The sequence below is a fragment of the Heloderma suspectum genome, chromosome 1, assembly GCF_057233095.1.
Source record: "Heloderma suspectum isolate Gila_16-S chromosome 1, 16-S_ref, whole genome shotgun sequence".
Taxonomy (NCBI): Eukaryota; Metazoa; Chordata; class Lepidosauria; order Squamata; family Helodermatidae; genus Heloderma; species Heloderma suspectum.
Window position 1 is genome coordinate 213,599,550 of NC_139458.1, and position 25,712 is coordinate 213,625,261.

The following is a 25,712-nucleotide window of genomic DNA, read 5'->3' on the forward strand; positions in this document are numbered from 1 at the left end:
TGTGTGTGTATATAATATATATGGGCAGTATCCAGTGGCATCATTCCACAAACTCAAATAGCGCTAGCAGAGCTCCCCCAAATCTTTGCATTGAGCAAGAGCTTGCACATTACACTTGCCCAACAGTGCTTCCACAGACGTAACTTTAGTTGTATCTCTTGCGCATGGTTTGGAACCTAATTTCCACTAGCACAATATCATTTCCTGTTGTGGAATGACACAGTTGGATACTGCCCACATGCACACATATATATAGTTTATAACACCACATATATATTATACACACAAACACACTTGCATGCATTATTTATATTGACTACTGATTATTCAGAATACGTAAAGATATATTTCTGCTTCATGAAATCAACCCAGAAGTGTCTAATTTGACAGCATCAGCAATCAACAAAATGATGATTGCATTTTACTGAAATCTTTATGTAAACTGCCCTGGAGTCTCTTTTGATGAAGGGTGGTATATACATACCCTAAATAAATAATAAATAAATGAGGTGCAAAACAAAGCCATGGCATAATTTGGTGCTGAGCAGGTAAGAATGTTTAGTGAAGCAACTATTTAGGAAAGTAGCAGTAGGAGGATGTCTAAATAGAATATTGTCATTTGTTTTCAGTCCTTTTTAACTGCACTTTCTATTGTCCTAAAATACCTGTGCTTTACTTTTATATGGAATTGATACTGTAGAATTCATTGTTTTTGTACCTGCTTTTTGAAAGCACTTACACCTTTCTTCAAATTATCCCCAAGACAACTCCATTCCATGAAGACTGCTCCTAGAATCTCTGGTTTCTTTTGAGCATTCTACACATGCTCCTCATGCTTTACACATGCTTCCACATTTCGAAAATTGTAGGTAGTTGGGTTATTCCATTAGAAAAAAAAGCCACAACCCATAGTACTGCAGTACCTTTATTAGGACTAAAAAAATACGACAAAGCAGTAAACACATTTTTGAGTTCTCCAGAACTCTTCTTCAGGCTGATTGTTAAGCAAAACAACATCAAAAGGGTAAAGGGAAGAGAAAGGAGGGATGGGAAATGACCTTTAAGATGACCTTTCCCTGCACCAAAATCGATCTAAACTGGTTTAACCAAAATACTTCAGCTCAAATGAATAAGGTTGGCCATACCACATGTGTTTAGTGTACAAATAAAAGACAAACATGCTTAGATTTTGACATAGCTACATTCTTCATTATATACAGAAAAAAGAACTGACATTTTCCTGCACTGAATCTATTGCTGAGTCATAGAAGCCACCATATCCAGGAATTCTCTCAGCTATAGGTGAAGTGATCAGTAACAAATTATGAACTTTCTTCATTATTGCTCAGATTGGCCTCTGCTTAAAACAAGTCAGGAGCTGCAAAATACAAGTAAATAAATACGAATTAGTTTTGAGTTGTTCTCTGTTTCCTTTTCCAAACAGGGTAATCTAGTACAGTGGTCTCCAAACTTTTTTGATTGCGCACCCCTATTGGTAAAAATGTTTTGAGCATGCACCCTCAATATATGTATATTTATTTATAAATTATATGCATGCACTACTAAAATATTATGGACATTATAAAACATACAGAAAAACCAGAAATTAAAAAAGGATGAGATAAAGATTAAATAAACAATATTTTTTAAAAAATATTTTATTTTATTTATTAACGGTACAACCCCCCTTTTTGCTCTCACTAAAAAAATATTAATAATAATGTTTTTTTAGGGAGAGCAATGTGACTGAAGATGCTTCATTATTTTTGAAAATCTCGGTTTAACACGTTGTGATACAGCAATTCCAAGGTCTGGTTCTAAGTTCAGTTTATTTCGATACTTGGCTTTGATGGCTGTCGTGGATGACACAGCTGTCGTAACATGTGCTTCCTTCTCGGCTTCCTTCTGCCAAAGGAGAGTGGGGAGGGTTAATCTCCTTCCTGCTCACCTTCGGCAGGACGACAGCTGCTCTGGAGCTGTTCTTCCTCTGCGGTGCCTGGCAGAGACTGGTGCAGTTGCTCTCGGTGGCCGCGGCACAGGCAGGATAGGACTGGAGCCGAGAGGGAAATGCCCTGGAGCTTCCTTCTTGGCTCCTGTCCCACCCTGCCGCCGCCATCACTGCACACAATGGCGGCTCATCAGGGCAGCGGGAGGCAGCTCAATTATCAGGTGGCTCCTGCACCCCAATGGATCGACTTGCGCACCCCAGTTTGGAAACCACTGCTCTAGGACTCTCATGGAATAGCCAGTTGTTGACATTTTTATGGCTCGCTGCATTTACCAGGGTAAAAAAATCTGCTTTCATTTATTTATTTTTTACAGTTCTTGTGCCTGTGATAGAGAAAAACAAGAACAAACACAATTGGACTGTAAACCCTCAGCCACATTTCTCAAAGGCCAGCACTGTACCTCAGGGTACGTACGTCACTATGGACAAAACGCTACTTCTCTAATTTATGCAGCAACATACCAGTATTAGTCCAGTACAGGAGTGGGTAACTTCAGGCAGTCTGGGAGCTACTTTCCAGTCCCTGGACTCCGATGGGGGCCACAGTCCTGTCACTGCACCGCCCACAATGGCAAAAAGATTGGTGGTTTTACAAGGTAAAAATTGGTTTTACCCACCCCTGCTCTAGTGTTTGCAGTGATAAACATACAAAGCCAAAGGGAAAGCCTTTTATCTCAAAACACACAGTGGACATGCACCCGGGAGCTGCAGCCAATCATGGGATGGGTCACCAGCATGTGTTCCCAAGTGTACCAGAGCAAACACAGTGTGACATCAGTGTAGCTATGGCAAACCTGATTGCTGCAAAAAGTTGGAAGTGTCTCAAAGAAGGCTCAAAGCCCAGCAGAGAGGGACCTATATTGCCCAAAGTGCAAGGATAACATGCGCCTGAGTAGAACTGCATTAAGGGATGACCGCCCCCTCCCCCATGGATTAGACGCTGGAAGCATGAGTTAAAAGGGTCCTTTATGAAACACTTGAGACATGATGGGCAACAGAACAGACTGACAGGTGTTATTTCAGGAAATAGTGATGTTAAGTTCTAGGACAGACTGTGCTGGGAGCAGAAGGGATACTGCCTAGGGGGGAAGATTTGGTTTTGACCAAGGAACTCTATGGCACATGATGCATCTAGAAAACACACGCTACCAGATTAGATTTAGACCGATTATATGCCATTAACCAACTACATGGCTGCTTATGTTTTAACCAGAAACATAATCCTTTAAGTTAAAACTAAACATGTACATGACTAAAAATAATTACAAACTATTATCACTTTAGACCTGGTATTTTATTACTTCATGGCTATGTTTAGGTGGTCATATTGTGAAACAGCATTTTGTGAACTCACAACCAATGTCAGTCCTTTGATAAAAACGTATTTTTATTTATAGTTTATCAAATTACATTTGCATCATTCCAGGGAATGAACTTGTGGACATTTGACTGATGGTGCCTGGTTTCCTTGGCCTTCACCTGAAACACCTAAAGATCTACGCAGTTCACGTCATGATTAAAGCAATGTCTTACTGTGAATGACACCCTGCCAATGATAATGGGAGTCAGAAACCAAAGAAGATTTGAGAAGAAGATAAGCATCAACAGATGCCGTACCAGCTTTAAACTGGAAATAAAATTGACCAATAACTGCAACTATATTAATTCTTCCGAAAAGCAAGGGAGAAAGGGGAAGATATACCCAACTGAATGCAGAGTTCCAGAGAATAGCAAGGAGAGACAAGAAGGCCTTCTTAAATGAACAATGCAAAGAAATCGAGGAAAACAACAGAATGGGAAAGACTAGAGATCTCTTCAAGAAAATTGGAGATCTCAAGGAACGTTTTGTGCAAAGACGGGCATGATAAAGGACAAAGAAGGCAGGGACCTAACAGAAGCAGATGAGATTAAGAAGAGGTGGCAAGAATACACAGAAGAACTATACAGGAAAGATCTGAATGTCCCTGATAGCCATGATAGTGCGGTCACTGAACTTGAGCCGGACATCCTCGAGAGTGAAGTCAAGTGGGCCTTAGGAAGCATTAGTAACAACAAAGCTAGCGGAGATGACAGTATTCCAGCCGAGCTATTTAAAATCCTAAAAGATGATGCTGTTAAAGTGCTGCATTCAATATGCCAACAAATCTGGAACACTCAACAGTGGCCACAAGACTGGAAAAGGTCAGTTTACATTCCAATTCCAAAGAAGGGCAACGCCAAAGAGTGTTCAAACTACCGCACCATTGCGCTCATTTCACATGCCAGCAAGGTGATGCTCAAAATCCTACAAGCTAGGCTTCAGCAGTATGCGAACCGAGAACTACCGGAAGTACAAGCTGGGTTTAGAAGAGGCAGAGGAACTAGAGATCAAATCGCCAACATCCGCTGCATCATGGAGAAAGCAAGAGAATTCCAGAAAAACGTCTATTTCTGCTTCATTGACTATGCTAAAGCCTTTGATTGTGTGGATCACAACAAACTCTGGCAAATTCTTAAAGTGATGGGAGTACCAGACCACCTTACCTGTCTCCTGAGAAACCTGTACGAGGGTCAAGAAGCAACAGTAAGAACCAGACATGGAACAACCGATTGGTTCAAAATTGGGAAAGGAGTACGACAAGGCTGCATATTGTCACCCTGCTTATTTAACTTATATGCAGAGTACATCATGAGAAATGCCGGGTTGGATGAATCAGAGGTCGGAATTAAGATCGCTGGGAGAATTACCAATAACCTCCGATATGCAGACGATACCACCCTAATGGCAGAAAGCGAAGAGGATCTAAAGAGCCTCTTGTTGAGGGTGAAAGAGGAGAGTGCAAAAGCTGGTTTGAAACTCAACATTAAAAAAACAAAGATCATGGCATCTGGCCCCATCACTTCCTGGCATACAGAAGGGGAAGAAATGGAAACAGTGACAGATTTTATTTTCTTGGGCTCCAAGATCACCTAAGGCGATGACTGTAGCCATGAAATTAAAAGACGCTGGCTCCTTGGGAGGAAAGCTATGGCCAACCTAGACAGCATAGTAAGAAGCAGAGACATCACCTTGCCGACAAAGGTCCGTCTAATCAAAGCTATGGTTTTCCCAGTAGTAATGTATGGCTGTGAGAGCTGGACTATAAGGAAGGCTGAGCGCCGAAGAATTGATGCTTTCGAACTGTGGTGCTGGAGAAGACTCTTACGAGTCCCCTGGACTGCAAGGAGGTCAAATCAGTCCATCCTAAAGGAAATCAACCCTGACTGCTCATTGGAAGGACAGATAATGAAGCTGAAGCTCCAATATTTTGGCCACCTAATGCGAAGAGAAAACTCCCTGGAAAAGACCCTGATGCTGGGAAAGACTGAAGGCAAAAGGAGAAGGGGACGGCAGAGGATGAGATGGCTAGATAGCATCACGGATGCAATGAATATGAACTTGAGCACGCTCCGGGAGAGAGCGCAGGACAGGAAGGCCTGGCGTGCTATGGTCCATGGGATCACGAAGAGTCGGACACGACTGAACGACTGAACAACAACAACAACAACAACAACAACAAATATTCATTCTTCACATGCTGTCTTCTTATATTATATAGTTGGGGCTTTTCCCTGCATACTTGAGAAGGCAATGCAGCTGTTATACATTGTACAGCCCAAAGAATAAAAAATACATGTTGTACATGTTGTACAGCCCAAAGAATAAAAAATGTGGTTTTCATTAAGCTTTCTGGCCTACCATCTGTAGGGTCTTCATCATTTTCTTCAAGGGATTCTTCAATGTTTCCTTCTTCCATACTCCTTGACTCATCGGGAGAACCTTCAGTCTCTGCAATAAAATGGTTAATTTTGCACATAGTCATACACAAGTTGCTCTTCTTTTTTTACCTATTAGTATATTCTGACTTCTCTTTTTCCCAGGAGGCTTAAGAGAAATATGTGGGATGAGTATTTGGGCTCTCCATCATTAATGTTGACCAGTACTCATGAACTGGGGAGTGCTTCAGAATGAGAAGGGGTAGAGAAATGCAGGGGTGCTATTAGGAAAACAAGAGTCAAAAGCTATGGATCATTCTAGGGTTATCCAAGAGTTGTTTAGCCTTCAAATAACCCATGACACCCAGGTTCACATGACTTGATAAGCAGTGGTGCCCCCCGCCATGGTCTGCATATTCAAAATGGTAGCTAGTGTGTGTCTCAGAGTCCCATGGGTTGATTAACCCATGGTGGCTTATCATTACATGCGAACCGGCCCATTGATTTTTCATGTTTTCTGGTAGTTAAGCAGGGACACAAAAGAGGCTTTACCAGCTTCTCAAATTCAAATGCCCGAAGTAGAACTAGGCAAAATACTTAATCTCTTTGTCTCAGGGCTAGTTCACACATGCATGTGTGTAATTTGATTACTGCAAATCAAATGGTGACTTGCAGAGCTGGCATCATAGTTAAAACTTCAATATCTCCTCACATCACCTAATATATCATGCTTTTCAGTGGGATCAATCAGCTACTCTTGTCAAACAAGCTGCTTTTTCATCACATGGGAGATGTCTATCCTCACATCAACCATGCATGAGGTGGTGGGGTGGGGAGAGTAATTTTGAGCTGGAACGTACCAGAGGGGAAAGGGTTATGTGGCCTCTCTCCATCTAGTCTTTTTTCACCCTGTACTGCAACACCCAGGGCGCCATCACACTAGGCTTTTATTGTGCACTCATGGTGGGTCACTCATGGAGGTTTGCGGGTCCTTTTCATGACATTGTCATCCTCTGGCGCCTCTCCTGAAGTTGTTTAGGTTTATCCCACAATGCTTTAACTCACCAATAATGTAGTAATAAATTATGCCACCATTAAAGAGGACATGTAATTCCGGGAACGCGCAATATCGCCATAGTGCCGCCGCGCCAACTAGTGGCTGTATAAATGGAACATTGGGAACTTCTGCAAAAGGGAATTGGCCAACCCCCCCCCCCCCCCCAAGGGGGAGGCACATGTATTGTGCTGATTGTTATGCTAGAAAGACTCCAGAAGAAGAAAGCCTGGTAGGGGTGTGGGATTTCTGCCCCGCAGGCTGGTTTTGGCTTTTTAAAAACCTGTGGAAGGGGGATCCCCTGCTGAGCTCTGTTGAGATTTACCTTCAGCAGTTTGATCTTCACTTTCCAAAGCGACTCCTTGGCCACTTGATGAAACTAAAAGAAACCAAATTAAAGAACAGACCAGTTGTGTAAGCTTTTGCAATGAATGTAGCAGTTCAAAGGTTCAGAAGTTAAAATGCCAGCACTGGCACAGAAACAGCCATCAGTGTGGCAGTGCCTGTTCTTTCCCCTTGCCTTTGTACAGCAGGCAGCCGGGGGGCTCACAGAAAGCCCTTCTGCAGCTTTCTCGGAGTCATTACAGTTTCCTCAGAGTCTATCTGCTAGCAGAATTGTAAGGGGATTTAAGAGTAGCCAGTGGCAATTGCTCTGCCCTATCGTCAAGCATAAGATACCACTTTCTGTGGTGGTACAAATCACTGAGGAACCCGTTATATTTTTTAGCTGGTCTTACAAAGCTGACACTTTCACTAGAACCAGTTTCTATACTGATAGCGTAACTGGGGATCCAGAGTCAGTTACAGAAAGTGCTGCCAGGTCCTGATCATGGGAGAGAATTCAAAAATTGTATTCCCATATTTTAATACAGTCCACTCTCTCATGTCAGGATTCTATCACCTTATCCTTCTGCAGGTGTAGACCAGGCTGGCGGTTATGCACATTAACCATTCATCTCACCTTATCATTGATAGGAACTTTGGATGGAATTGTAAAAATTAATTGTTGCAACTCTGTGTATATATTTTACAGTTTTTAGTATGGTTTTAAAATGTCAATAATGCTTTACAATGAAATTTTATTTGCAGCCCCTGGGGAAGGAAATAACTTTTTGAAATGTGTCAGGCTTACCAAAGCATTTTCAGGCACTTGACAATATTTTCTATCCTGTTTTTTGACATTCCTAATTGAAGCAAGAGTTTATTGCTGTGAAGACTCTTTCTATCATAATGGATATAAGAAACCATGAGCTCATTTGGAAAAGTAATCAGTGTGAGGTTGTCGATTCTGACTTGTCATTGCACTATTTTTCTGTGTATGGAACTACAAATTTGTATTCTACAGAAACATCTACCATCATCTGAGCAACAAAAGTCTATTTAAAATAAATAAAGATCAATATTATATGCCACATCTTCTCAATACCAGAGTGCATTGCTGCTATTTATATTTTTCAATCCTGAAAAATAAGTCGGGGGTAATGGGTAAAATCTAGCGTAAGCCCTACTTAGAGTAGACCCATTGAAATGAATGGAATGGAAGTTAGTCATCACTAACTTATGTCTCATTCATTTCAATTGTTCTACTCTAAGTAGGACTTACGTTGGATTTTACCCAATGTTTTCTCCAGTAAAATTATGTACTTCAAATATTTCTTTGCCTTACGATCAAGGACTTGCTCTTCTTCCCCTGAAGGAATGCGTGCCACACGAATTTCTGTAAGAAAGAATGCCATTTAATTATTTTTATTAGTATGAAGAACTCATAAAATGCACATTGATAAGTTGAAGTAAAATATGGTAACAACTGGGTCATTAGGTTTGGGTTTTGAGGTCTAGAAGAAGCCTATTAGGGAAAAAAATGTAAGAAACAACCTCAAGGAAGACTTCAGCCCATTATCTTCAGGCATATGGTCAAGAGGCAGTATCCAATACCACTGCTACACTCCTGCCTGACCCATCACTCGTGCAACAGAAAGTAGCAGTTCGAAAAGCAACCCCAGAAACAAGTGGGAAAGCTTGTTGCTGTATCAGGAGAGATCAGCGGAACTTCCCTCTGCAAGCGCCACTGATCTGCCCCATTTCAGATTGCAAGTGTTTCCGCTTGTTTCCGGCTGCTTTAAAATTGCTAGTTCCCCAGTGCCCTAGCAGTGAGACCCGCACAGCTACCGCACAGAACATGCTGGATACTGCCTAAGTATTATAACAGTTTTTCAGAATTGTTGAGATTTTAAGACTGCAGTCCTATATCCACTTACTTCTCCGTAGACATGTGTAGGATTGCACTTTAAATCAGGCCTGGGCTGCATTCAGCATTTCATGTCTTGCCCTATAGTCTGCCTGGTGCTTGAAAAAATTGATAAAGTTCTAATTTTCTGTGCCCTGGAGCTGCAAAATTGATAACCAGTGACAACTGATGCCTGGGATCCAAAGAGCTCCTTAGATAGTATTTTCTGTTAGCTCAGTGAAATTTTGACTCCCCCCAACTCTAAACAGCCATATCACAAATTGTTTTTGAAACTCCCCCAGTTCCAAAAGCAGTTTGCCATGTGGCATGGGTGAAGGGCTGTTGTTTGAGAAAAATAAGTCTAAACCTTTTGGTGCATGGAACTAGCTTCACTGTTCTTTGGAGTCTAGCCCGGATAACTCTCTGGATCTTGAGATGAAACAATCTTCTACCATTTTTTACATTATCAGTCACTGATAATATAAATGTAACTCAGATTTTATGACCCAACACTTGAGTAATTGGGAATTCCAAGAGTCTAGTAATGGATAGGATGATTAGACTTTATTCAACTGCAGCTAAACCCCAGATGTTCTCACTCCACAACTTTGGTTCAGTTTAAAAATCTAGTCCCTGAGAATGTATAGCTTAAAATCTGGTCTTCAGATTCTATTTGTGTTAGCTTAGAAAGCACTTTAACTCCACCACTGATTTTTACCTCGTCTCTGAGGATACATTTCTGCTACTTCACCTAATGCAACTTGTTTTTCCTGCACAGAAAACAAAATATTTTATTTAGCACATAACAGTTGTAGCTGATACAGCTATTACACTTTTAAAGTGCATTCTAATAAAAGTAACTTCAAACAGAGCTAATAACACCCTTTTCCTAAACATATATTTCTGCTTCTCTTGTTTAATGTCATGGACTGATTCCAAACTATTACTATGTTCGTGTGGTATTTATCTACTGATACCACAAATGTTAGGGACTGAGCCATGAAGATAACCAAACCTTTCAAAACTTTACAGTACTGTGTTTCAAATAATATTTTCCATTTCAATATTCTGAACACAGCAAATTGAAAGAAATGAACAATTAGTAGAAATCCCAACAACAGGACTATGCCCTCCAGGAGTTCTTAATTAGTTTCCCAAAACTTTTGATCCTATCTGCACTACAACTTCTACTGAAATTGAAGGGAATGGACTAATTTATTGTTATGCTTCTGCTGGCTTTTGTGCCTGTGAAAATCTTCTCCAAATGTGCAACCCACAGATCTCACCCACAGTCAAATTTATGATCTTTAACGTACATTTGGAACTGGTTTTAGGTGATCTGTGAGTGACTGCTTCACACATTACATATTTGTACCATCTATACAAATATGGGCATTTATTTTGTATCCTGTATGCAGTAACCTGCCTAACTGTGAACTAGCCAATTAAATGGATGAAATCAAGCAATTATTAAGCATGTACTCCTTAAATGTCACTTAGAGCACAATCCTATGGAGATGGCTGTAAGTTTCCGAACTCAGAGGCTTATGGCCATCCAATGCAGAGTGGGAGGAGTGGCAGAGGTGATCTTTGCCTCTACTCTCCTCCCACTCTGCATTTTAGCTCGATGGGCATTCTTGCCCGTCTAGCTGAGGCGTTGGGAAGCGGGAGGGAAGGAGGCTGAGGCTTCTGGATACAGCATAAGCTGGCCTCCCTAGTCTCCTCCCCTCCCTACCCATGAGAACACCCCCTTTACTTTCCCTCCAAGACAGCCAGCCCAGCTCTCTTCACACTGGCTGCGAGTGGGATGAGGCAGGGAACTTGAGCTCCTGGGTATGAGGTCGGAGTGCTGTCTTCGACCTCGAATCCAGGAATTCAAACTATCCCTATGGCCCCCCAGACTGTCTAGGGGCCATATGATTGCTGTCTTACCTGTACAGTTCCAATGTAAACTACTAGCAAGGGCTTTGTTGATCTGCAAATAGGGCCTTCGCACAATGAATGAGGGATAAATTTGTTCAGTTCACATTTTAATGTGAATTTACATAATTTTGCACTTTTGAATCACTATGCAAATCAAAATTCAGTTGTCTGTTGAAATTTGCACTTTTTTGAATTTTGCAATGGAGTTTTCCATTCATAAATTTCCATTCATAAATCTATGAAAATTCATATATTCGAGAAAATGTTATATTAGGAAAACTGTTTCCCCATCTATATGAAAATGCATACAGAAAATTATGTATTAGGGTAACTGCAAAAAATGCTTATGAATTCTCATGCAAGCTAAAAAACAATTCTCAAAGTTTGGGACAAACGGAACTTAAGACTAGAAAAGGAGAAACTGAGAGAAATTGAAACTGATAGATTTGTTCATCGCTACTCCACACCTGGAGTAAAAGTGATGTACAGGGACTCTCTTGTTTGAAATGTCCAAAACTATAAGGAAGAATTCTGGAAGCAATATTATAGGACATGAAAGCAGTACGGTGTTACCCGAATCAGATCACAGGCTAGAATCTGAAGATATTCTTGAGTTTTCTCATTTATTTCTATTTCTGTGAAGACCTTCCAGCTGCCATTCTCAAACCGTACAGGCATGGAGTAGACAATCCCCTCAGGAAGCCCAAACTGACCTACAGAACAGAAACAGTTCTTCCAAAATGTGTTTTATTCACAGATAATATACTCACTTTTGTCATTAAATGAGAATGAGAAGAACATGGAGCACGTTCCACAGTTTTGCTTTGGGTGCTTCCAGATGAGGCTTTTACGGCACCATCGCCCTGCCTTGTTCACAGAATTTTCCAGGGGTGGGGGGAGTTTCAGGTGACAATAACTTTCTCTCATAACCCCCCCATGTTTTCTCCATTGCAGAAAATCCATTAAGGAAAAGGACGGAATTACAGCACAATGCCTTCTGATGGTTAACACTAGGAGCCCTCCATCTGAAAGCACCCCTTGTCTGACCTAAGAAATGTGGCAGTGATGTCCCCTCTCTAGGGATTAATTTAGATACTGAATGGAAAGGTGTGGAACATAAGGAGGCATCCATATCTGAAAGACATGTGGAGGAAGGAGATGAAGGTGAGCTGTTGTAACTACCATGACCAGGAACAAGGATTTGCATAACTGAAGTCTCCTGACTTGGGTTCTTTATCATGGTCACAAGTACATTTATAGTCTAGAGGGTATTACAATATTTCTCAGATTACTTAAAGAGGTATTAGGAATTTAGATACAAATCATGCAATGAATCTTACTGCAATCTGGATCTGTCACATTTTCATATTTTAAAAATCGAAAGTACAAAAAGTGATAGAGATCTTACAGCCAGATCTTTCAGAAATAGTTCTTACAAAAATATTTCTGGATCTATCCCTTCGTGCAATAGCACAATGTGGTGTTTACTAAATAATCCTGTTAACATCACTTCAAGATCCAATTCAAAGACATTTAGCTCAATCCAGGGGCACACAAACCAATTCAAACATAGCAAGGTCCATGAGCTCCAGGAGTCTCAGCTCATACAAGATATCACAATGGCTACATTCATGATCCCCCAATATGCAACTTTGCTTGGTTCAGAGATTTTTTACAGCTAGAAGTATGGAAGACAGAAACACAAGGGGCTCACATTCCTATGTAGTACACTGGTTCTAAATTGGGTGATGGATTTACACAGCTCTTTATGTGGACAGATACTACAAAAACACATTTGGACAAGAGATTTCAGAGTAAGAATGAAGAATATTTTTTCTTTGAAAACTGCAAATACAAAGATTCTAATGGAAAATGTCACTTTAAAGCAGTTTTATAGGTTAAACTACACAAGAAACTATTGTACTGTTTCACATCCAGATTTTGGAATTCTTTGTGATTTCATTTAAATGCTTGATTTTGAAATGGTTGAGGCATACAATATCTAGATATCCCTTATTTCCTTTGTGCTGTCTTCCTTTTGGTTGCTCTATTTTCTTCTACTGGGAAAAGTGGATAATATTTTAAAGGCTGAAAGCTGGCCTGATGACCCACTCTTTTAAAAACAAAACTTTCATAAAGGTGGGTTTTCTTTTCTATTCTCTTTCAGAATATTAAGGGCATGATGTAGCCAAAGTAAAGTACTTTTAAGTACAATTGATTTCACTGAAAGTTAAGTAGGTATTTAACACTGCTACTGAAATAATTGGGAATGAACAGTGCTTATCTTTGGCTGGATCATGCCCAAAGATTTTAATTGGGATAGAAAATACTGTCTTTTTCATAGCCTCCAGTGAAAATGGAACAGTGAGACAGAGAGGCATTTCATGACTACTTGACTAAAGAACAACATTTACCTTCACTGATTACACCCAGAGAGACCATCTCGCCTGGTGGGGAGTCCTGGTACCAATACCTCAGCAGAGTAGCAATGACATGTGCAGGCGCCATGCCTAAACAGTGAGTCCCCCAAGAACTCAGTAAACTCAGTGCAACCACAAATTCAGTACGCATCCATTCACTGTCAGTGAGAAAGGAGAGCCTTTCTTATACACAAATAAGGAAAATTAAAGTAAAAGGCTATTATCTAAAGAGCATTCCCAACCTTTTTTTTAATGAAGTCCTTTTTCAAGAGGTTCAAGTCTCAGATTCCCAGCCTCATATATCACCACAATCTCTTCAGTAAGGTTTGTAGTGCAGCGGGAGGGCCAAAGAACTAAAAAATGTCCCTCCATTTTGTGCCTCTCCACCAGCAAGCATTCTTAGCCAGGGCTGACAGGTTGCAACCCAGAAACTTCTCCTTTACCTTTAATCTGCTGCTGAATTGGGACATGGGGCAGCCACATCTTCTCCCACCCATTTTCCCTCTAGTTCTCTTGTGTGCTTTTCTCCTCGATCTACTGCAATGAGCAGGACTCCAAGTGTGCAATAATGCTGGTGAAGAAGATTATGGACTATACGAGGAGAAGTGAATGGATTGGAGAGCGTGTGGATAGATGCCTTGTCTTCCAATTTAGCAGCAGATCTGAATGTAAAAGTGGAGTCCACAGGTTGGAGACTGGTAATTATGTGTGGGAGACATTGGTCAAGGGTACTTAAAAACAAAACAGCAGCTTTCAAATACAGATGTATTTCAAGACAAAATCTTCCTTTCGAATAAAAAGTTGTATTGGTCTGTGACCGTAATAAACCATTCATTCATTCATAGTAAGCAGCACTTATAAATATTTTTGATGGAAAATATGTGTTTCAAAAGCCTTGTGTGGTATGACTTTAAAACAGCATTGGAGCTATTGCAGGTTATCACCATTTTCATAAGCGGCCCATTTATTTCACTTTTTTATCTTAATAACTTTAAAGCAAAACACCAGGTTTTAGGTAAAGATGCTATTTCCTTATGTAACACTTCACAAGAGCTCACATGAGGAAAGCTTTAATTTGTAGAAGAGCTCTCCCTGTTGATGGGAGGAACGATTTAAATTTGAAAAACCTTCCCATGCCTTCTCCTCTGCTCTTCACTTTAGGTGCTCCATTTTTTTTTTTTTACAGTTGGTTTTCCGATGCAATTTTAAAGACAGGTAGAGAGAAACCTTGCTATAGTAAAGCCAGCCACAACATCCTGATTGAATTCAGTTTTGTGAATTTGGTCCTTAGGATTTTGCCCTGAAAAGACTCACATGTCTACTTCTTAGTACAATACTACATGAATACTTATTTTATTTATTTACAATATTTATATACTGCTACACATCAAAGATGTCGGAGTGGTGAACAACAAGATAAAGGGATAGAATACCATATTAAAACAATGAAAACATTGTAAAAGAAACAGATTCTGAACTTAATAACTTGTGGCTGGTCATTCAAGGAAGACCTCTTGAAATAACAATGTCTTCAGGAGCTGCCAAAAGCAACACAACGTTGGCACCTGTCTGACCTCCAAAGGCACAGAGTTCCACAGCAAGGGGGCTGCCACACTGAAGGCTCTTTTCCTGGTGGACTCCAGCTGGGCCATAGGTCCACGTGGAACCATGGAACATGCCCTCTGATGACCTCAGTGACTGGGCAGGTTGATAGAAGGCGCTCCCTCAAGAATCCTGGTCCCAAGTTATTTAGGGCTTTGTACACTAGTACTAATATCTTAAACCTGGCCCAGTAGTGAATTGGCAGCCAGTGCAGTTCCCTCAGCAAAGGAGTTACATGCTGAAAAGGGGGAGCTCCTGACAACAGCTGAGCTGCTGCATTCTGCACTAGCTCCAACTTCTGGAGCAGCCCTAAGGGCAGCCCCACATAGAGCGCATTGCAGTAATACAGACTTGAGGTTATTAATGCCTGTACCACGGTGGCCAAACTTATCCCTGTCCAGGAGAGGCCATAGCTGGTGAACCAGCCGAAGCTGGTAAAAGGCACTCTGAGCTGCGCCAGCCACTTGGGCCTCCAGCGACAATAATGGATCTAGGAGTACTCCCAGACTACAGACCTGATCTTTCAGAGGGAGTGCAACCCCATCCAGAACAGGCAATGAGCCTATCTCCGGACCCGGGAACCACTCACCCACCGGGCTTCCGTCTTGCCAGGACTCAGCTTCAGTCTATTGGCCCTCATCCAGCCCATTACTGAGTCTAGGCACTGATTCAGGACTTGCACAGCCTCTCCTGATTCAGATGTCACAGGGAGACAGAGCTGTGTGTCATCAGCACACTGATGGCATTTAGGTCCAAATCCACTAATGACCGCTCCCAACAGCTTCATATAGATGTTAAACAACATTGGGGACAAGATGGTACCTTGCGGCACTCCGTAGCTCAGTTGCCAAGGGGCTGAGGAACAGCCACCCAGTTGTTACTCTCTGAAATCAGCCCTGTAGGTAGAACCAGAACCACTGTAAGCAGTGCTTCCGATACCCATCCCCCGGAGTCGATCCAGGAGAATACCATGGTCGATGGTATCAAAAGCTGATGACAGGTCGAGCAGAATTAGCAGGGTTGCACTCCCCCTGTCTCTCTCTCAATAAAGGTAATCCATCAGTGCAACCAAGGCTGACTCAGTCCTGTAACGAGATCGAAACCCAGACTGGAAGGGGTCTAGATAATCAGTATCCTCCAAGAGCGCCTGCAGTTGCTCTGCCACAACCCTCTGACGTACCTTCCCTAAAAAGGGGGTATTTGTGACTGGGCAGTAGTTGTCTAATACCATTGGGTCCAGAGTGAGCTTCTTCAGCAGTGGTTGCACCACTGCCTCCTTAAGGAGAGCAGGAACTACACCTTCATGCAGGGAAGCATTTATCACCCAGTCATACCTCCTCAGCTAGCTTTTATTAGCCAGGAGGGGCAGGGATCGAGAGGTTACATAGTTGGTCACATTGAAGGCACCTTGTCCACATCATCAGGCCACAGCAACTGGAACTAATCCCACAAAATCAGGCAGATGGTCACATCAGACACCTCAACTAGAACTGCGATAACAACAGCATCAAGTTCACTGCGGAGACAAGCGATTTTGTCCTCAAAGTGCGATGCAAAAAGGTCACAGCAGATCCTCAACGGGGCCAGGGGCCCATTTGCTGGGGAGGGTGTTAACAGCCCCCAGACCACCCGGAAAAGTTCTGCTGGACAGCTACTCGAGGACGCAATGGAGGCAGCAAAATAAGCCTTCTTTGCTGCCTGAACCGCCATGCAATACGCACAATTATCTGCTCTAGAGTGCGCCTGGACATCTTCACTTCAAGTCTTACGCCATTTGCACTCTAGCTGACGTCCAGCCTGTTTCATTGACTGCAGCTCCTCAGTATACTAAGGAGCGAAGTGGGCTCTACAGCATTGGAGTGGGCACTCAGGTGCAATCAAGTCGATGGCCCTCCGCATCTCACTGTTCCAGAGTGAGGCTAGGGCCTTGGCTGGATCACCACCTCTCTCCACTGGAAAACCCCCAAGAGCATTCAGAAATCCATTGGATTCTATCAGTCTCCTGGGCCAGACCATCCGAATGGGTCTCCCACCCCTGCAGAAGGAATGTAGCACCGTGAGTTGAAATCTCACCAGGAAATGGTCTGACCATGACAATGGGGTTACTTGGATACCCCTCCCCCCAATCTTCAGACTACCCAGCTCACAACCTGGAGCAAAAGCCAAATCTAGGGCATGCCCTGCTTTATGTGTTGGGCTAATGACAAACTGAGACAGCCCCATGGTTGTCAGGGAGGCCATGAAGTCCAGAGCTGGAACTCCAGAGACAGCCTCAGCATGGAAGTTGAAGTCGCCCAGAACCACTGTCCTGGGGTCCTCCAACACCACACTCAAGACTTGAGTACTTATAATTTAATTTTGGCAAGCCCTTCAGTTAGATGCTCTTGTATGTTCAGGGATTTTTCACACACAAACACAGGGCCAAAAGACATTTTTAAGTAGACTTTAAGATAGCAAAATGCAAACACTGGCAAAGATACTGTGAATTAGGCAATGTACTTGAGTAGATTCGTAAGGTGTAAACACATAAAAGCTCTTTGTGTTTCTAGTGTTTCCTGAACTACATAAAAGCAAATAGAAAGCAAAACAAAGATGTAACTGTAAGAATCACAAAAAATACCGATCAAACAGCACGTCCAACAAAGGGCGGAAAAAGCTTGGTGGGCCCCAGATGGCACTGTCATATCTATAGAGCTCTGTCTTACTCAGATCAACAAAGCTACTCCCGCTGACATTACCCCACACGATGAGATTTTTTATTCCTGTTGAAGATAACAATAAAAAGATGAATGAACAAACTGGTAAGAACATAAGAAGAGCCTTGCTAGATCAGACCAGAGGTTCATCTGTCCCAGCATTCTGTTTCCCACAGTGGTTAACCAGATGCCTCTGGGAAGCCCTTGAGTAGGACACGAAGGCAATAGCCTCCACAGCATATTGCCTCTAAACCCGACACTCCATATAGCCATCATGTTTCATAGCCATAAACAATGGTAATCATTCACATAGAATGCATCTGTCCACCACGCACAATGGTAGAGTACAGTTGCTTTGCTGAGAGATGGCATCCCCTATAGCAGGGACACAGATCTGTCACCCACATGCTTGTGTGCAAGGCAGATGTGAAGCCTTGTGTGATTGCACCATTGCTCTCTAGAAAACTTTCTTTCACCTCATGACCTAACACCCCTCTGCATGCCAGTGTATGAAATGGGGACATAACAGGAGTTATCTGGTGTCAATTTAATGGATTTTTTGTAAGCAAATCAAAATGAAATTGTAAAGTGGTGGCAACATTTTTATGTTGAAATCTTCAATGGATCCTTACAAATGAGCTTTTAATAAGTCCCACTGCCTTGGACTATAGCATTCTCCAAATTAAGCATGTCACTGCTCCATAATCTGTTAGTTAAAAAAGCTAACGAGGCAATTCATTGTCTTGAATTGGAGAAACAATGCTTTGTATATCAGGAGTTAACTGCTTTTTCTAACCAATGAGTATTTTCAGGAGACATATGTTTTCTGCTATGTTCCATGAAACAATGAACACTTCTGCCATTTATAAGCAACTGCTTTGATTTCACTCCATGCTATAGGATACACAAATCTAAGTATGATAAAGTCACATGAGGACTGTGGTATTAGCAGTTTTAGGGGTGGGGGCTTTGGGACTAAGGTCTTGCATCTCATATTCAAAATTCTTGTGTCACATGGTTAATGACACTCTGCTCTTTTGGGGAGGTGTAGGATTACTGCGTACATAGAATCATAGAATAGAATCACAGAATCATAGAATAGTAGGGTTGGAAAGGGCCTACAAGGCCATCGAGTCCAACCCCCTGCTCAATGCAGGAATCCAAGTCAGAGCATCCCTGATAGATGGCTGTCCAGCCTCGTCTTGAATGCCTCCAGTGTGGGAGAGGCATTCAAGACGTGCTGATCCTTGCGATTTCCCCAAATGCGGGAAACTCGACTGCATAATTTGTGGTTCATGTTCATAGGCCCATCCTAAGTTTAGCCCACCAAAATCCTACTTCAGAATTCCAAATGTTCAAATGTGCCTACTCCTTCATTGGATTCCATACTGCATACATCTGCCACAGATTATCTTTTCTGGTGATCTCACATTTATGATTCAATCTCTAGGAGACATGAGCTTTCAGCTGGTATGAAGCGCCTGATCCACTTCTACATCTTCTTTCTAATTTATTGGGGCCAATGGCTTGGTGGCAGAATACGAGCTTTGCCTTCAGAATATTCAAAGTTTAATCCCTGGTACTTCCAGTTAAAAGAATCTCAGGTTTTAGGTGATGGGAAAGACCTCAGAGCACTGCAGCCTTTCAGAGTGGACTATAATGGGCTGGATGGAGCAATGGGCTGACTCAGTATAAGAAAAGAACATATGTTCATTACAAGCATAAAAACTTGCCAATATAATGGAGCAGTGGGAATTGCATGAAGCATATGAATATGCAGATCTGGAGTTTTCATATTAATACACTTTAAAATGTTTAGACACCCATTATTGTCTGTGAAGATGAGAATTCATCCCACGCAAATATGGAACCATATATGGGCAACAGGTATGTTTCTTGCTTAATACATATATAAAGTATATAATTCTTTAGAAAGATATGCTCAATAGTACAGATGCAGCAAAACCATAATTCCAAAAATATTTTAAGTATAGACTAGGTACTTCCAGGTACACAGCTCCTAACGCTAACAATCAAAAGGCACTGTGTAGCTATCCATCTTTCCCTCCTTAATGGATTTTTTGTAGTAAAAAAAAACTAAGGAAGAAGCAGTGGGAAAACACAGAAGGGTTACAAATGGAAGATGGCAGCATCTGGGCCTCCCCTGTAAAATTCCAAGCTTGAGGCAGGGTAACTGCACAACAAAAGCTTGGTCTGGAAGCACCCTAGATCTGGGACAGATCTCTGAAGAGGAATTTTGCATCCAAATTGGTTGTTAGATTTTTGAGAACTTTCAGGCCCCAGCCAGATTTTATCTGAATCAGTGGAGAGGCAGTAGGGAACACTTTACCATAGTCCATAGGTTTCCCTGATGTGTTGTGCCTTGCTCTACCTGGGTAGAAGCCTACAGGTGCCAAGGTGGGTGTATGACATCATTGGCTTGCACCAATTCCTATAGACCACTGTGGAGACTGTGGTTTGCATAATACTGACAAGGCTTTCCTCACTATCCCCTCTTCCACTCAGGAGCTATCTGTTCAGGGAGATAGCCTGGACCCAATCTGTACTACACAAGTTGCAGCCTACGTGGGGATTTTCAGTTTAAACTCAATACTTAGCCCTCAGATCCTCAGTCAAAGCCTGAGCTTCTTGCAGAGATAGTACAGGTCCTTTTTGGTACTGATTTTGGGATGTATAGTCTGGTATACTTTTAATCTTGAGGAATTATGAGGATTGTAATAAGGATATACCCTTTGCTTAGATTTTAGTTTCTCATCTGTTTTTTGTGTGGTTTTAAACATAATTCGCCCTGAGACAAGACAATATAAACATCCAAAGTAACTAAATAAATAGTAATCAATCCACAATTGTCTGTTGCTTACCTGCTGAATGCATTTGCACTTTTCTTGCCAACATGGCCTTGGCTTCACTTTCCAAGAGTGTGGCCAGAGTGACAATATTTCGAGGGTTAATGGATGGAGCATGTGTCATAAGCATTAGTGCCTTCAGGTTGGCAAAGGTTTTCCCCATCACAACAATTTTGACATCACTTTTGGCATTCTTCTCTATCAGAGGACCATATATTTCACATTGATTGGTCACTTGTCGGATGCAGTCTTCAATTGTTGGGATCGTCTCCTGAAGGATATCATCAAGCAAAATGATGACATCACCATTGAGAAAAGCCTCGTCTAGCTCAGTGTGCGAAGAGACACTGCGAAGGACAGGGGATGCCAAGTCTTGAGTTTCCATAACAATACCCTGAAGAATTTCTTTGCAGCTCGTTCTGTCAAGCAAATGGAGGCTAACCTCAGTTTCCATCCCAAATATTTTCCCATTCGTTAACAAAGGGATCAGATGATAGCAGATATGAGCAGATGCTCTGATTAAGAAAAGAATGATAAAGAAATTCATTAATATCAAACAAATTCTGCTGATTTAATTGCACAGGAGATGTGTTTTTTTGAAAATCCTTTTTATTTCATAGGTTTTCATGGTCCCCGGTAAGCAGCTGTTTGTGTTTATTTTATAAGAAATGAACACTAATACAATGCCATGAGCTCTGGTAAAATCATTTTCAGATAGCAGAGCTGCAGCCGACTTTTTTTTAAACTCAGCTATGTGATTCATTATACACCATAGGTTAAATCCCACATGAGGTAGCTTAGGCTGTAAGACCAAGAAAGAGATCTTGGGGTTATGGTGTACAGCTTGTGAAAATGTTGATCCAGTGTGCAGCTGCTGTGAAAAAGGAAAGGAATTGAAAATAAAACTGCCAAGATCATACTCCCCTTATACAAATCTATGGTGTGACCACATTTAGAATACTGTGTACAGTTCTGGTCACCACACCTGAAAAAGGATATTGTAGAGCTGGAAAAAGGGCAGAAAAGAGCATGGTCAAGGGGCTGGAGCATATCCCCTGTGAGGGAAGGTTACAACTGCTAGGTTTGTTTAGCTTGGAAAAAAGGAAGGTCTGGGGAGACATGATAGAGGTGTACAAAATTATGCATGGTGTGGCGAAAGTGGATCTCTCATAATAGTAGAATGTAATGGGGTGGGAGCTTCAGGACAGATAAAAGGAAGTAGTTCTTCACACAGCACAAGCTGTACACCATAACCCCAAGATCTCTTTCTTGATCAATCATTACTAGAGGCTTCTCCACATGGGACTTTTATCCTGTGATCGAGACTGGTTACTCACAGAAGTTTGTGGGTCCTTTACACAATGTCGTCAAGCTCCAGGACCTCTCCCATGCTTTCTGACCTTTATCTCGTTTTTAAAAGATTTTGGATAATGAGCTATTTAAATATCGTGAGTTGATTTTCACCATGAAAAGAGGAAGTGGTGCTATAACACAGCACCATCTAGTGGCTGTATAATAAAACATACAGAGCTTGCAGAGAAAGGAACTCCCCCAGGGAAAAAAGGGGAATTGTGTGAAAAGGGGAGATCCTAATCCTGCAAAGAATACGGAAGCAGAAGCCCTGGTAAAATGGAGGGTTAAAAGTGTGGAGAAGCCCTAGCTGAGATCCCATCAGCTTACACTGGGGCGGGGGAGGTGAAGCTGGAGTGTCAGTCTGGAATGTATAGAGATGAAAATGTGGGTGCCTAGGCTGGCCACGTTGTTTGTTCAAAGATATTTCTAGGTAGATATGATGGGGTAAGGCTGAGTTTGTCACACCACTCTGTAATGAAAATGCAGGACAGGTTGTCCAATTCCATTGCCTCATTTAGGGAGCAATCCTATGGCCACTAGACACTGTCTAGAGGGCCACAGAATATGCTGTTTTCCAGGAACCGACCTCGGAGCCTGCGCTCCCAGAAAACTGACCTCCCCCCACATCCTTGCTGCCTTGGAGGCAGCGTGGAGAACCCCATCCTCCGCACTCAGAAGTGGAGTGCAGAGCGACTGAAAAGGGGCATTCCGGGGCAGGGAGAGCAGAGCTGCGTGTACGACACATCCAATGTGTTGTACAGCAGCCTCCTCTCCCGGTCAGCCCCTCCGCGGCTGGACAACCAAAAATGGCTGTCTAGTAGAAAATAGCAGGGCAGGAGAGGTGTGGAGGGGACGATCCCCCCGTGCCTCTCCTGCCTTGCTTTGGATAGGCGGTCGCCTCTGAGTTCAGAGGCGGACGCCTATCTTGATAGGACTGCGCCTTTAGTAAGTCAAAAGGAACAGTGGAAAGAAACCAAGGAAACAGAGATGAAGAAAGAAAAGAGAGGAGGGGGAAAAAGAGACGCCAGGAACCAGAATGGATAGGGGAAGCAGGGCAGTGGGAGAGAGCGGGCAGTGAGGAGAATGGGAGTGGGGAGAAGCAGTCTTTGGATGCTGAGGATAGTAGTCACTTCTAGTATAGGGGAGAGTGAGATTTTATCACATACCTCCAAGAATTCTCCCAGATTTTTCCAAACGTGTCATGACTGCCTCATTGCCTACATGCAAAGATGGGAATCTTTGCATCACAAGCAAACAGTGCATTCATTCATGCACATGTTCCAGATTCAGCAATTGTTCCAGTTTGCATGACAGTTGTATTATGTAAGGAGAAATGGATTAGACTAAAGTTTTTGAGACTCCCTGATGCAGTTCCTTTTCAGCTTCTCACCTGTTGATCCAAATGTGCAAAGGGTTGATAAGGCTTTTAAGTTCTTCCTCCTCTGTGTCAATTTCTATGCGAGTCTGCAAATTCTCCTTAGCTATTAGGAGCATTTCTGCAGTCATCATGTCTGATGTGATATTATAGTATTGCTGAAGAGTAAAAAGAGTCATCAGCAGACATCCAAATATGGTTCAAACACACTTATCAAAAAATCTGAAAAATAACAAATATTTTATTTTAAAAATATGGAAGAAGAACAAATGATACAATCGGACGAGCCCTCAGCAAAGGCCACCGATGATCTATGTTGTTACCTGCTCTGAGTACATTAGTAGAAAACCAAGGTGGAGATAATAAATGATCATCATCATCTAGGCCAGTGGCAGGCAGAATTCGTTTGTGCTGGCAGGCTGCCAAGCAGTGGAGCCTGAGACACACTTTGTTCTAGTATTCTGTGAAATTGTGTACTGCCACTTTAAGATGTTCAGTCTGGCACCCTGTGTAGAGACCAGCCTCTAGGGCTTGCCCTTCTAGCTGGAAGAGGCCAAAGTATGCAATCTTGCCATGATGTCACGTACTCAGGACAAAATTAAGTAATATAACCCAAATAACTACACCAAAACGTGAATGCCTCACAATTAGATTAAGAGACATTAATCAGTAGATAGGCCACCAGGCAAAGAGGTGAATACTTCCAAGGTACTGCATAATTCGTAATAAGTGTGATGGCTGTGCAACGGTTCTCACCACCAGGTGTTGCACCACAGGAAGATTCTGTCTTGATGAAAGTTAGCCCATCCTGAGAAGAATTGAGTGCAGAAATCTGACCTATTGAGACTATTGCCTGCTGTTGCTAGAATCATTTCTCCCTCTTTTGTCTGTTTTGGCTAAAGAATGGTCCCCATCTGGACCGAGATACTCACTTGTGTTTTCCCTGTTTGCAAAATATTATAAAAATGGAGGACTTCAGGGCCCATTGTTCCTGGCCTTACCCAAGATTCTGTACCACAGGCATGGCAAGTTGCATGTTCCTGGCTATGTCTATTGACTCTTGCTCCCTCTCCTGAATCCTCACTGAAATTACTTTAAGCCATGGAACCTGGGGTTCTGCCAGAAAGCCTCAACAACCCTTTCCCCAGAACACGCAGTTCTGGCTGCCTAAGTCCCCATTTCTGCCAAAGTGGTGACTGGCATACAGCTTTTTTCGAGCTCCTTCTTCCACAGCAACTGCAGGAATTTCCCCACACCCCAGTTCTGCCTTCAAGACAACCCAATGGCATCCTAGGAAAGGTATCTTTCAATTCTGCTGTATTTTCTGGCGGTCCTTTCCCTATACATTGTGGCCACCACCTCTTTGACCGGCTTTCTTATCATGTATTTGGGTGAATTTGTGTGTGTGTGTGTGTGTGTGTAAATTTGTTCTGTTTTGGAACCAGCTTTTGGGTGGAAGCCTGGCCACTTTAGTGCATCCTCTCCCTGGTAACCCAGTGGAAAGGACTACAGTCAGGCTCCTATTCTGTGACCCCCCTTGTTGTCTTTTCATGCCTGCTGTGATTGCCAAGATAGCAATCATAGTTCTCCAGATAGCTCCACCACTTTCCTTGGCTCTACCCCCATTCCTCAGTCATTGGGTAGTTTCCTGGCATTTGTGCAGTTTTTGCCCCATTCTAAAAGGTTGAAATGCCCCTCCTAAGGCATAGTTACCGGCAGCTTTAAGCTACAATGTGCTTGTATTTTTGTACTTTGGCCACATCCTTTGCCTTTGGTCCCACCCACCACTGGAATGTGGCCCCCAAGAGCTTCTCCGAAACTGAATTCAGGCCATGGGCTGAAAGAGTTTCTGCACCCCTGCCCTAGAGGATTTCAGTGACACACAACATAATCTGGAGTTTCTATGAACCCAGAGCTGAAACAGGAAAAATGGACAAGTGGGACATGCTGTACAAGGCACTGGAAATTGCTGTGAGTATTCTGAATTTAGCTGCCCCGACCACTAGATTTTCCCTTTCGCCATGGTGATTTGGTGCAAAGATTAGCTGCCGCACACTGTCTGTGGCTAGGGGTGAACCGCTGTGAGCTCTTTTTCTCTGCTTGATCTGGTGGTCTCCCTCTCCCTTGCCTCTTTCCTTCTCTTTCTGACTTTCAAAAAGCTGGAGGGCCCCAACTCGCCTAGCCCCAACTTCAAATCTCCCTTGGGACCATAACCCAGCCATTCAGATCCAGACACACAATGCATGTCTGTGGCCTAGCCTTCCGTGCAAGGCTACCCTTGGAAGTGAGCCTAATTTCTCCACTTCTTGAGTCTTGTGCATGGAGGTCTACGGTACTGATTTGGTTTTCTGCTTCGTATGCTTAATACGTTTAATTGCTTTATGTGAGCTAATCCATTCTCTGTTAGAATTCTTATAGTGCCTCATGATTGCAACCAGCTAGTTACCCATGA

At 42.5% G+C, this 25,712-nt stretch overlaps 1 protein-coding gene across 5 annotated transcripts in view; it reads right to left on the minus strand.

The window, feature by feature from the left end:
• Positions 1–907: 907 nt before the first annotated feature.
• MDH1B (malate dehydrogenase 1B) overlaps positions 908–25,712 on the minus strand; it is a 28,696-nt gene continuing 3,891 nt past the window's right edge. The window contains exons 4-13 of one of the 5 annotated variants that reach the window (XM_084818667.1): positions 23,276–23,418; positions 20,548–21,047; positions 17,590–17,731; positions 13,362–13,525; positions 11,521–11,660; positions 9,743–9,794; positions 8,464–8,514; positions 7,123–7,176; positions 5,727–5,816; positions 908–1,378 (exon numbers count right to left, since the gene is read on the minus strand). In XM_084818667.1, coding sequence (XP_084674793.1) covers positions 1,362–1,378; positions 5,727–5,816; positions 7,123–7,176; positions 8,464–8,514; positions 9,743–9,794; positions 11,521–11,660; positions 13,362–13,525; positions 17,590–17,731; positions 20,548–21,047; positions 23,276–23,418 — 1,353 coding nt within the window. In that variant the 3' untranslated portion in view covers positions 908–1,361. Of the gene's footprint in view, positions 1,379–5,726; positions 5,817–7,122; positions 7,177–8,463; positions 8,515–9,742; positions 9,795–11,520; positions 11,661–11,717; positions 12,082–13,361; positions 13,526–17,589; positions 17,732–20,547; positions 21,048–23,275; positions 23,419–25,712 lie in introns of those variants that run through there. The other 4 variants (XM_084818678.1, XM_084818708.1, XM_084818698.1 and 1 more) reach the window with 4 other exon arrangements.